At 46.0% G+C, this 13,068-nt stretch overlaps 1 protein-coding gene across 2 annotated transcripts; it reads left to right on the top strand.

Moving 5' to 3' along the window:
- The first annotated feature begins 45 nt into the window (after nucleotides 1-45).
- On the top strand, nucleotides 46-12,199 carry SLC25A20 (solute carrier family 25 member 20). 2 transcript variants are annotated; one of them, XM_090022733.1, is made up of 10 exons: nucleotides 51-300; nucleotides 563-806; nucleotides 2,222-2,314; nucleotides 3,918-4,045; nucleotides 5,310-5,400; nucleotides 6,715-6,832; nucleotides 8,000-8,072; nucleotides 8,565-8,674; nucleotides 10,289-10,413; nucleotides 10,992-12,199. In XM_090022733.1, exons 2-10 carry the CDS (start codon nucleotides 573-575, stop codon nucleotides 11,052-11,054), a joined length of 1,035 nt encoding a protein of 344 aa, XP_089878859.1. In that variant the 5' UTR covers nucleotides 51-300; nucleotides 563-572; the 3' UTR covers nucleotides 11,055-12,199. The 2 variants fall into 2 exon arrangements, with proteins under 2 accessions (XP_089878860.1, XP_089878859.1); XM_090022734.1 differs by lacking the exon at nucleotides 10,289-10,413 and having other exon boundaries at nucleotides 46-300.
- Nucleotides 12,200-13,068: the final 869 nt, after the last annotated feature.

Here is a 13,068-nt window from a genome sequence, read left to right as displayed (position 1 = left end):
GGGGGGAACCATTAGCAGGCGTGGGATGTACCACCCGCGCGGGGCGGGCAAGACCATACGAGGTGTGGGATGTACCACCAAGGCGCCCGGACGGAACCATTAGCGGGGGCGCACGTGCTACCGGCGAGGCGCGAGGCCCCGGCTGTGGCTGCCTGGAGGTGGCGACACGCCGGCTCCGCCGGGACTCCCCGCGCAGCCCGGGTTGGTTCCTGGCACCGTGTGAGATGGGCAGAGCCGACCCGTGTGGCTGCGAAATGACACCGCTCCGAGCTGCGGCGCAGCGGGCTCCAGCTGCAGCGGGTAAGTCAAGGCGGGGTGACAGGAAGACCTCTCTCGCCAGTCTCCGCCCTTGGCGGTGTTCGCGGCGCAGGTGGACGAAGCGGGAGCAGGGGCGGGAGCTGCTTGGAGCAGGGGCGGGCGGGCGGACGAGATGGGACCCCTCCACCCGCCGTGTCTGTGGCTCCTTGCGATGTTCTCGGGGCCGGGGTGATCTGCGGGGAGACGTGAGGGAACCCGGGACCTGTCGCCCGAGCTTCACTTGGCCTCTGCCTTTCAAAACAAGGTGTCCCGGCATGCCCCGCGCACCCGCTGGCGGCCCGGCATGCACCGCGCCGGCCCCTCCTTTCGCGGCGGCGGGCCGGGGGAAAGGTCGGCTCGGGCCGGGGCCGGGGCCTGGCGGGTGGCAGGCAGTAGCAGCAGTCATGGCGAAGCAGCCGCAGCCCATCAGCCCCGTCAAGAACTTCTTCGCTGGCGGCTTCGGCGGTGTCTGCCTGGTATTCGTGGGGCACCCGCTGGACACTATCAAGGTGAGCGGCCGGGACTCCCAGCCTGCCCCGCAGCCCGGGGCGGGCTGCCGTTCCCGAGCTGCACCGCGCTGGGATTAGGGGGGAGAGCTACATCTCCCGGCATACCCCGCGCCCAGGTGATCTGGGGGAGGGACTACAGCTTCCCGCATGCCCTGCGTCCGGGTGATGGGAGGAACTATAGCTCCCGGCATGCCCGCCATCCAGGTGACGGGGGAACTACGGATCCCGCCATGCCCCGCAGTCACGTGATAGGTGTGGGCGGGACCACTGCTCGGCATGCCCCACTGATGGGTGGGGGTGGGAGTGTGCTGCCTGGTGAAGGTGCTGGGGAGTCCCCCAGGAGCCCCCTGGGCCTCTCTCCTGCCTGGGCTGGAGCTGTTCCCCAGGTCCTGGGGGCAGCACTGCTCCTGGGCAGTGTGAACATGGGCTTCTGGCCTCTGCCCCTGGATATGGCCCTTCCTGTCTCTAGGGTCCACACCTGGTGCCGGCTGTCCATAGGCTCTTGGTGCCCGAATGGCTTTGAGGGTCTGGCCCCAAGCACTCTGCTTGGGACCCTGTGGGACGTCCATGGGGGAGCCAGGGGCTCAGCTCCAGCAGACCGGCGCCCTACGCACTGGACGAGCTGTTTGCTCCAGGTGCAGCGTCACTCCTTGAGCTCTGTCTCCATCTAGTTCTTGCTTTGCTCTCATCTGGCTCGTGCTTGTCCTTCCAGCACTTCCAGGACCATTTAGTGTGCAGCCAAAGAAATAACTGAAGTGTGAAACGCATAACTGTCATGGCAAAAAATAGCAGAGCGTTAGTAATTGAGGGGCATGGGAGCTCGGGCCAGTGCAACGGCTTGGTTATGTGCTTAGACTGTGCTAAACTAAGTGGGCCTAGAGCCTGAGGGGAAAAAGACCAGGCTGACGAAGCAGGAATGGCCCAGCTCAGTGTCCATTGGGCAGGAGGCCGGTGGACTCCAGAGCACCTTGATACACAAGTGAGGCTCTTGCAGAGTGCAGTTCCCTGCGTAGAGGGCTCAGGAAGCGGGGCTTTGGAAATGTAAAAAGCCTTGGTTCTGCCTGAGAAAAATGAAAGTTGATGGAGCTGGAGGTAAAAAGCTTTATGAAATGACTCTTTTATGGCCGTTTTCCAGTTTGAGAGTAAACAATGTTTCCATGGGCAACAATGCATGTAAGCCGACCAGAATAAGTATAAGATTTATAACATTGTTAAAAAAGTTTAAGATATTCACATTTTCAGGCTCTTGCAGAAATTGAAATATTGACTTCTAGTCTTTGTACCACTATAATAATGTCCAATTGTAACATCTATCATTATTTACTGGGGCTCTGTAGAACCAAGGTTGAAGCATCATGCACATAACTTATAAAGGAAACCTTTTCTTTTTTCCTTCTCTCTCTCTGTCTTAACAGGTCAGACTACAGACCCAACCAAAGCCACAGGCTGGGCAGTCTCCACTCTATTCTGGGACCTTTGACTGTTTCAGAAAGACTCTTGTTAGAGAGGTACTGTATTAGCGTGGCGTTTGCAATGCCTGCCAAAAATGTCAGTTGCTCACGTACATCACTGGGATGGAATTGTGCAGAAATGCAGCTCCCTTGGCTATAAAATTCCTTGGTTATCGATTCTAGTGGTTCAAATTCAAATTTTTCATCAGATTCCAGAACTTGAAAAGAGAGATATTTGGAGGAGGACGTTGTGTCTAGATCTCACTTATGTGTGATTCTTTTTTTTTCTTTTTCAAGACCAATGGTCAGAAACGTTGCAGTATACCTAAAGTTAAAGGCTGAAATGAGCATTAGCAGTTGTGTTTGCTGGCCATATTGTTATAGGTAGTGGAGTCTTGATGCCTGTGGTATGCAGAGCTGTCTCTGAAAATCCTAAAATAGAGACTGACTTTTGTCAATGTGAACGATGCCTTTACTTCTTCCGTAGCTAACTTTGAGGAGGTGAAAGAAGAAGAGTTAGTTTAGGTTCATAGATTTTAAGGTGAGAAGTGACTTTTATGTAGGTCAAACCAAATATTCATAACACAGGATGTTACATTTTAGCCAGGAGTTCCTGCATTAAGCCTCTGTCACATGATTGAGTTAAGTGTATGCTGGGTGTTGGTTTTTTTAAAAGGGCACCTGGTCTTGATTTTGAAGACTTTAAAAGAGAGAAAATCTGTCATGTCCTCCAGTAAGTTGTTCCTGATGCTAATTATCCCTGTTGCTTAAAAAAACTTGTGTTTTATTTCCAGTTATTTATGTTTATGTAAGTTCAGCTTCCAAGCATTGGCTCATTATGCCCATTGTTGGCTACATTTGTTTAGAGACCTCTAAATTTGGGAATCTCCCTTCTATGTATGTACTTGCAGGCTTGTAATCAAGTCATTGTTAACCTTAATTGGACTAAACTAAGTAGAATAAATATCTTAGTCTGTCACTAGAAAGTCCTCTTCCAATCCTTGAGTCATTCTTGTAGTTCTTTTCTGAATCCTTTCCCGCTTTTCAGTGTCCTTTGTGAAGTGCAGACACCAGCACTGGACATGGTGTTCCAGGAACAGTCTCACTGATGCTGAATCCAAGAATACCACCTACTTTGACTAAATATTTCCCTTTTATACAGCAAAAAAGTTAGGCCTTTTTCTGTACTGAAGATCTTCCATACCATCTGCTGGTGAGATGGCTGAGCTGAAGTTTGAGGTCTCTCAGACACAGAATTTTTGCATAATAGCAACTAGGTAGAACTAGTGAGTCATGCCTGTCAACATAAGAAAACGTGGAAGTGTGTTGAAAGTATTGAAGGCAAAAAATTCTTGATTCATGTGTTAGTCTCTGAATAGGACAATGGGATCTCCTTTTCATACTAATATTCAGCCTTCTCCCGGTAACCTCAGTTATGCTATGTCCCTTGAGTGCCTTATAGTAGCCATAGATGAAGTGTTTTGTGTTGCAGAAACTTTGTGTCCTCCTAAGTGTTTGAAATCGAAAGAGTTCTGTCAAACTGAAAATTCTTTCCCTCAAAGTGTAGTGTTGTACATAATCCCCTAAAGGATATTGTTTCACCATGTAGAGTGCCACAGAGAATAGGGTAACTCTTGTGGTAACTCACTGTGTCTTTCAGGGAGTTCGAGGCCTCTATAAGGGAATGGCAGCTCCTATTATCGGAGTGTCTCCCATGTTTGCTGTGTGCTTCTTTGGATTTGGTCTGGGGAAGAAACTCCAGCAGAGGAAACCTGATGACATTCTGACGTGAGTTCCAAGTTATCTAGCCTAAGAAAGATGCCTTAAGAGTCTCGGGTTGTTTTGCTGAATTACGTGTTCAGATGTGCTATAAATTTGTCTCTTCTGATTATAAATTTATCTCTCAAAAAAATATAACGCTTATGAGTTTTAATGCTTCTCAAAGTGTGGGACTGATAGCACAGGCTAAAAACAGATGGTATGTGTGAGCAGATACGATGCAGTTCCCTTTCTACGTAAAAATAGAGCCATTAAAGAAGGACGGTGTTTTGATTGAACATATAATAGGTGTTGCATAACAACAGACTTAGAACAGTCCCACGATTAAATGAACCTGAGTGGACAGACTGAATTTATACTCTAGTGTTACCATCTGACAGGACCTGTGGTCACGAGTCAGGACCAGCTGTAACTTGATACATCCATTCAGTAGGTTGTTTTAGTAATCGCAAGAATGCTGCTATAACTGAGGCCAAAAAGGTATTTCCATGATCAGCCTTTGTTCTGAGACATTTTAATCTAGTCATCTCTTTGGATATATCAAGGAGGGGAGAAGACAGATAGGAGATTCTTGGGACTGGCAAAGCCACGCTGAAAGACATGTAGGTGATGGTCAGAGGGGGGAGCTCTATGACAGATGGATCAAAGATAATGATGTTTTTGGGAAACTAGGCTGAGAAACTGGGTCTTGTGATGAGCTTGAGAGTTCAGTTGTGGCTGCAGGTCAAACGAAGGGATGATGGCAAGGAAATGCTTATCCAGGGAGTTGGATGGCTCATCACCATGGAAGCTGAAATCAGCAAGGAGAGAGAGTGAGTAGGATGAGAGAAAACCAGGAGTTGGTGAGGAAGGCAATAGCATAAAACCTAAGCACAGTAAATTATAGCAAGTACTACTAATGCAAGGAAGTTGAGTGGCGGTTTCTGTGGGAACCATAGCATTGAATTTCCAGTCTCTGAAGTATTTAACTTGTAACGCTGCATTAACGAAGTTCTTTTGTACTGACTGTTCTTGAAATGGATCTATCACAAATCCCACGGCCAGTCTTGTCTGTAATTTAGAGGGATGGGTGTGAAGACTCATTGTAGCGAGACCTTACTGCCTTTGATTTTTATATGTTATAAAATCATAGAAAATTAGGGTTGGAAGGGATGTTAGGAGGTCATCTAGTCCAACCCCCTGCTCAAAGCAGGATTATCCCCAACTATCATGTTTATGGATAATGAATCACAGGACCTTTTAGTTTTTTTTTTTTCCTGGTTACTCTGTGCAGTTATCCTCAGCTGTTTGCTGCTGGCATGTTATCTGGAGTGTTCACAACAGCAATCATGGCACCAGGAGAAAGGATCAAGTGCCTTTTGCAGGTAAAGCATTGGGCAGTGGTGGGAATTTTACCAGACTTTTATAATTTGCTGTGTGAAGTCCTGGCAGGATGCTATAACTCCTCTGATTAGCATATTTTCTACCAAATTTAGAAAACCTATTTCAGCAGGCTGCAGTATAATTTGAAGTGGTTCTGTCATGAAGAAACACTGTGCAGCTCCCTTTGACAGCCTGTTAGGTAAATACAGCATTCACTCCTCTACACGATACAGAGCACATGCATTTTACTAGAATGACATCTGATGTTTTAGGCACTTCTGAAATTTAGGAAGTATCCAGTTTTCTCTTGGAGAATGAAGCCTAGAGAACAACGCATAAATTTATTAGGTCTGGTAACAATGATAAAGATTCTGCACCAGATTCCCGGGTGTCCACACATGTAACCAAAGAATGTATTTTAAAATATGTGGAGCAGGTATTGTAAAATTGTCCCAGTATTCATACACGCAAGATCAGTCACTGTTCTGGCTTTCTAAAGTGTAGTAGGAAACATTTTTGTTTATTTAGTCGCATCATCTGTGGCAAAAATCAGATCCACCTATTTCACCAATCTGCCATTTGTTAGAGTGGTGGTAGATGTCAGACACTGGTTCTAACATACAAAACATTATCGGGATGTCTTGAACTTACAGAAATTGTCTGAATTTCATAAAATGGGGTTAGATTCTGATCACTGAAAATGTGGAGTACCCCCCCAACTGACTGTTATTTCAAGTTTACACTGGTGAACATGAGAGGACTTTGTCCCTTAGTTAAACATCATCTAACCAAAGCACAGATTAGCAGAGACGCACAAAACTAAATCCTTCTCGGTCTCAGTAAGAGAGAAATGTTGGTAAATGTAAGAGATCCTAGTAGTGATATCAAAAATGTGTTATGGGTGCTTGCCTCTCTGATAGCTGGTGATTACGTTAATGCTTGAGGGTTATGTGCCCACTTTTAATTTGTGAATCAGCCTGTCTTACCACTGGTGCTTTTGCTGATCTGCTCTGGTGATACAAGGGCCTGCATCACAGTCATGTTTGCTGCCTGTCAAGGGGAAATCATAGCAATAAAATGGATGAGAACCTGAAGAGAAGAGCATCTGGCTCCAGTGACTTGGTTTGCAATATATCATTTTGTCTAAATATCCACAGAAATCACATGGACTTTGTCCCTTGAGCTGCTTCTGCTTGTGTGGAAAGGGCTGAGCTTTAACAGTTATACTTGTATTTTAGCTTTAGAAAGCACAAAGCTCTCACATCACTGCTTGGGTTGTGGTTTCTGGCTGGTGATCATTCACTTTAATTCTCCAGATACAAGCTGCATCAGGTGAAATTAAGTACAGTGGCCCAGTGGACTGTATGAAGCAGCTATATCGTGAGGCTGGAATTCGAGGCGTGTACAAGGGAACTGTGCTCACTCTCATGAGAGGTAACAGCTGGAAATCCCCTCAGGAGAAGCATCGGAACAAAACTGGCCTAGTCTCATAAATCTCAGTCTGTTGCCAGTAGTCCATTAAAGTGTACTTTTTGCATCACTGTCTCCACAATATTTGTGGCTTTCCCTGGGACCCAAGGGAGAATCTAGAGCAAGATGTTGGGGGCTGAGGAGGGGTCAGGGAGACTAGGACTTGAAGAACAAATAGGAATGAGAGGTAAGGAAGAGCCTAATGCATATAAGAAGATATGAGATGAAGAGTCCAATCAAAACACAAGAGGTTGAGGGGTACTAAAAACTACCAAGATGAGAAGATAGGAAGCGAGCTTTTTCTCAGTAAATGCAGTCCCTCTCCCAAGACTTTTGGCTTTCAGTCTAAATACAGATCATTCCCAAAGGACACCATTGGAGTGTAGCCCTTTCCTCCTGGTAAAGAGTTTTGGACCTTTGGGCAAAGATACCTTGTCCCCGTAAGAAACAGGCCTATAATGGGAAGAAGAAATTGTTGGGGCCTAAATTAAAAAAAAATAAATTTTTTGGATGCCTTCTCCTCTAAACAAGGTAAACCCGATGCCCATATAGCAGCAGCAGTTTCCCAGAACATAACTAAAAGAAACTGAGCAACTTCAAGCATTTCACATTTCCACCCAATCAGGAAACATCCTTATGAGAGTGCCTACTATGCCAGGTATTACAGCATGCCAGGCAGAAGCCAGTTTCCTGATCCTACTCAGGGGCTCCAGGAGAACATTACAATACAAACAGTTTGATTAGAACAAATGGCCATTCAAAAACCTCCAAGGTCCCAAGACTGACCTGGTCTGCTGCTCACCAGTGTATCAGGGAGCTTAGACCATTCTTGTAGTCAGGCAGTGAGCAGCAGCCAGGTAAGTCTGATTCGAAGATCTGCTGAATCAGGCAGTTTAAGAACAGAAGTTTCCATGGAAACTCCCCAGCCTGTGCCCTTCACCTTCTTCCTCTGGAAATGCTCGTGCATAGACTGGCAGTTTGCATGGTGCCCCTAGGGAAGCTCAAAAAGTGAATCTGGTTATACCAATGACATCACTGAGCTGGTTGCAGGACTTTGATCCTGGCTGCTGCCATGATCCCAGAGCTCATTCTGTTTCCCACTTCTTGGTCTGTCTTTGTTTGCCCTACTAGATGTTCCAGCCAGTGGAATGTACTTCATGACGTACGAATGGCTGAAGAACACTCTGACCCCTGAGGGAAAGAGGTTAGTGGAATCTTAAATCAGCATGTCCCTGACTTCCCTAGACACTGCAGATTAGTCTCTCCAGCTAAGTGAGGGGTTAGAGCAACATGACCAAAATGGCCAGAGGAATATCTTTCACTGTTTCTCTCTTTTTAAGCTGACTCATCTTGCTCTAGACTTTGACTGAGAGTTGCATAGGATGTGAAGTTGTTTCTTCCAGCTCCTGCCCTCTTCCCTTAGTGATACCACTAGGAAGTATTTACTGTTGGGCATGCTCCTGTCTCACAAGGTGTGTTTTAGGCAGTCCTTGTGTGTGTGCTGCTGCTATGTCCTTTTCTGTGGAGACAGCATATTCTGACCCCAGGTGTGCTGCTCGCTGAATTCCTGCCCAGCCACGATGTGTGTTCAGTCTGGGTTTGTAGCGCTATGATGTTTTCTCCAACTCAGGCAAGCTGTGCTGCTGGTCTTCCACTATGTAAAATCAGACATGTTTTCTATTCAATGTTTCTGCAGTGTCAGTGACCTCAGTGTGCCCCAGGTTCTCTTCGCTGGAGGCATGGCAGGGATCTTCAACTGGGCTGTTGCCATTCCTCCAGATGTGCTGAAATCCCGCTTCCAGACTGGTGAGCAAGGTGTCAGTTGCACACAAGGTTGCTTTGCTGTGAGGGGGTGGGCAGTGTGATGCAGCCTTCTGACTGGGCATCCTTTTAGGTGGGAGGCAGTGTGGTGAAGTAGAGAACCAGACTGGGACTCATGCCCCACCCTGCCCCCCCGGTTCTGTTTCCAGCTCTGCCATTGGCCAGCCCAGTGATCTTGGGTAAATTGGTTTAGCTTCTTCGCCCCAACTCCTCATCTGTGAACTGGGAATCATAATACCAACCTCTTTTTGCATGGCACTTTTGAGAGCTGAGGAGAAAAAGTGCTGCATAAGAACTATGTATAACCACTGTTTATTATAACTGCAGCCCAGTGAAAGCATTTGATCATTTCATTTCAGACATGATTGCCTCAGTTCAGGCAGGTGGTATCAAAATAAAATGCAAGCGGAGCAGGCAGCCCAGTAGCTGTGTGCCCTGTCCAAGCCACTGTTTTATCTGACTGACAAACTTGAAGGTGTTCCTAAAATGTATGGAGCCTGCACACCCTGCTGACCCTCCTTCTGTAACAGGGTCAACCTGAGTCCCCTGGGAGAATGCTGAAGCCCAGGCACCTCGAATATCAGCCATACTTCCAAGCATTTCAAAGGCCCTTCCAGTACTCCTCCCAAAGACTGTCCCCATACAACAGCCTTGCAGCAAGGCTATCATCAGTCTCTGCCCCACCCCGGAGAAGACCTCAGCATTTTTCTGTCATGTGCTGGTGACAAAGGCAGAGCTCCTGTCCCAATATGACCAGGGGGGGTTGCTGGTGCAGAAAAATCTTCCTTTTTTCCCTCCTCCATAATTGTCAACTTTTTTTCTGTAATGCTCACACCATACAAGGAAAGGGTGAATGGGCTACAGAATATCACACCTCTGTTCCACTGAGCTGCTCACCAAAACTTCCTGATAGGTAATGTGGTCTACTTGTGACCCCTGTGAATTAGTGGCTTGAAGCAGCTGGTAAGGATAATTACTCGTATTGATTTCTAACGTGAGATGACAGACAAATGTATCCTTATCTAGTCATGTTCTTTAAGCACATTGTGGAGCTAGGGCTTTTCATGAGACAGTGGTTGCCATTCCTGGCTTTCCTGTATGAGAGGAACACTTCATTTTAGAGTAAACCGGTTTTGTTTCATGCAGATCAGCTTTACTGAGCTTCCTCCTCCTTCCCAGCAGCTACTGCTGACTGTAACCACTAGTGGCCAGGCTCGATTGGAGATCGTGGCCTTCTAACTTCTAGGATAAGTTCCTCCTTTTTCTTCTTCTGCTTTTTCTTTTATTTTTTTGTTTTCTCCCAGGGGTTCCAGTTATGTATAAATCCTTTGTGGATGAGCAAGTGACTTCTGTTCAGCTGGTCCCTGCTCTTTTTTGTCAGTTACTGTCTGAAAAGTCTTAAGATGCTTTGAAATAATTTTGGCTCAGAAAATCATACTTCTTGTAAATAAAGTTACTGCACTTCAGTGTACAGAGTCACTTAAATACTGTGCAGCAATCTAAGCCTAGATGATGAAGGTTTGGAGGCTCAGCATGTTGCATCTGTTACATTTTCAGTGTCCACGAAACTTAGCAGGTGTGTTTTGCATCCCCTAACAGCTCCTCCAGGAAAATATCCCAGTGGCTTCAGAGATGTGTTGAGGGAGCTTATCCGAGAGGAAGGTGTATCCTCCCTGTATAAAGGGTTCACAGCTGTTATGATCAGGGCCTTTCCAGCTAACGCAGTAAGTAAACTGCAGGGTCTTGGGGGCTGCCTGTAGCTGGCAACTGGCAGGCTATCTAGTGATTACAGAACAAGTGGCTAAGTGTAGCAGCTTGGAATGATTGTACATTGGCTGTTCTGGGAAATCTTTGCAAGCTCTGAAACACTAGTTCTGGTCCCTGTAGTTAGGGAACCAGAACGGGCCTGTAAAGTCACATTAGCAGAAATCAGATTATTGGCTTTGCCCTAAACTCTTATTTGTGTTGGCTTGTTCTAATGGTGCTCTGTAGATAGGAGTATATTTGCTGGCTTTCTTTTCTTGAGGGCATAGGAGCATGTGAACAGATTGTCATGTCCCCCTGGCCCCCATATCAGTGATCCTGAACCAGATGTAATGACACTGCCATGTCTGTCCAGCAGAGTGGAGATAGGATTTCTGATGTGCAGTGTCAACTGTTAGACCCTACCATTTAAAGTGGGAGCAGATTCACTCGTGGCCTTTTGGTCAGACTCCTGAGCTTTTGAAAAGTCCCTTTCCAAACAGCTGTTACTTCAGGTGTCTAATGCTCACATGTTCCTTGTTTCCCATCTCCATTTCAGGCTTGTTTCCTTGGTTTTGAAGTTGCTATGAAGTTGCTGAACTGGGTTTTGCCAGGTCTGTGAAGACAAGGAAGTACCTCCTGGGGACTGATGAGACAGAAAGAAGAGTGCAGCACTGAGCTGCATCACTGGAATAAAATGAATAATGAATTGAGAAGCTCTAGGAATTACTACTTTTCTAATACCTTACCTGTAATGCCTTACTTACTTACCTTCTGGACAGTGTGATATGTGCCATTCAGAAACTTAAGCCATAACTCTGGAGAGAGCTCATAAAGAGTTGGAGGTGTGAAAACACCTTGCACCTGAGCCAAACATACCATAGCAGTAAAGCTGCTAATTGACAGCTCTCATGTTAAATACACTTCTTTTATGTACTTCCTCATGGAAGCAGGGGATATTTTTAAGTTTTGATTCTTTGTTTACTGAAGAAACATTCAGCTGTTGTTGGTGAAAAACTTGAGATCACAATTATTAGCCAAAGTCCACTTAATTTTCAGGATCTAGCATAACACCCAATTGCCCATGTCAGTATGAGACACTATTTTACATTGGCTGTAGATACAATCTTTTCCTGTTGCCTTGATGTATTGAAGCCACAGCTGTTAGTATGTTGACAGTGGTTTTAATTTTATGTACATACAATGGGAGAATATAGAACTGAGCAGGCTTGCGTCCAGAAGCTACAAATTCTGGGATAACGGAATTATAAAGCACTGTGAAGGACCTTGCATTGTGACAACCTTGAACAAATTCAAGGCTAAACTGTAAAGCTGAGAGCAAACATGAGTTATGCCAAGATTTCTTGGTTAAACCTTTAGGAAGCATTCAACAGAGATTATCTGATCTAACTGCTTCTCCAAATTCCTTTGGAACTTCATTCCATACTGAAGCAGTTCTTGCAGCCTTGGTGTATTTCATGCATTCTGGGACATGGTTACAGACCCAAGAAGTACCAAGATTTCCAAGTGGGAAATGTGCAGAATTCCCATTCTGGTTTGCCTAGCAGGGATAGTCAGCCACACAGTCAATGTTTAACTTTTTTATTTCTGTTCCTCAACTCAGCTTGAAGAGATGTTGTTGAGCACAATCAAATTTTGAGCTGAGAAATGACTGATATAAGCAAAGGGAGACACTTTCTCATTTGTTCTGGTTGTGGTGCAATGATCCTGTGTTAATCAGAACTCAATAAAGTTTACTACTGCTCAGCTAGAATGTGCATTGGTGTTTGTGCATGTTGCATTTTAGCACACACTTAGTTCTGAGATCTGCAGTGGGAAATAGCATGACATGGCATGTCCTCAGGTGCTAATTCCTTACCTTTCAGCTATTGCACCCACCATGAGCCACAAAGCAGTACATCAGGTCCCTGAAATGTAAAGTACAAGAGTCCTGTTGGGTACTCCATTATATCTTCCAGCTTAAAACATTTTTGAAGTATAGAATTAGCTTCTAACAATGTTTTCATTCTGTGGGAAGCAAATACTCTGCTTCTCACAGGCTGTGGGGGGGGAGGGAGGTTACTATTGAGTTTAGTGAAAGGGTCCCTGCTTTATGTCTCTGTTGAGGTGCAAAGGGAAAGAAGAGGAGTGGTTCCAGGCCAGGCCTGTTCCCCCTATCCAGTTAATTTAAGGCTCCCTCTGGAGGCTGTGCTCTCAGCTGGGCCCCCTACCTTTGTACCCCACCCCCAAAAGGAGTTCAGCTGCATCCAAGTCAACCTTTGGTGTTCCAGAACCTGATGGAGGGGCCTGACTGCATTTTTGGAGGGGTATGAGAAGAGGAGATGGACCTTCTCAGTTCAGTGTGTGAGGAGCTCTGCAGCTCAGGGCTGGCTTCTGTTTCTCCCTCAGCCCGTCTCCTAGCAAAGAACATTGCTGGCTGCGACACCTTGGAGAATACCCCTCTGCTGTGTGGGGAGGCAGGAAGAGAGGCCCTATTTTTGCTGTTCCTTATTACAAAACCATACCTGAGAATGGGTGTAGAGAAAGAGGAGGAAAATGGACTTCTATACAAAATGCTCTGTGTGCTGTCACTTATCAGAGACATCTGGCTAACACAACTCAATGGAAACAACAGA

This window comes from Crocodylus siamensis, chromosome 11, assembly GCF_052110815.1.
Source record: "Crocodylus siamensis isolate JL-2025a chromosome 11, ASM5211081v1, whole genome shotgun sequence".
Classification (NCBI taxonomy): domain Eukaryota; kingdom Metazoa; phylum Chordata; order Crocodylia; family Crocodylidae; genus Crocodylus; species Crocodylus siamensis.
This window is presented reverse-complemented; position numbering and strand designations above follow the sequence as displayed.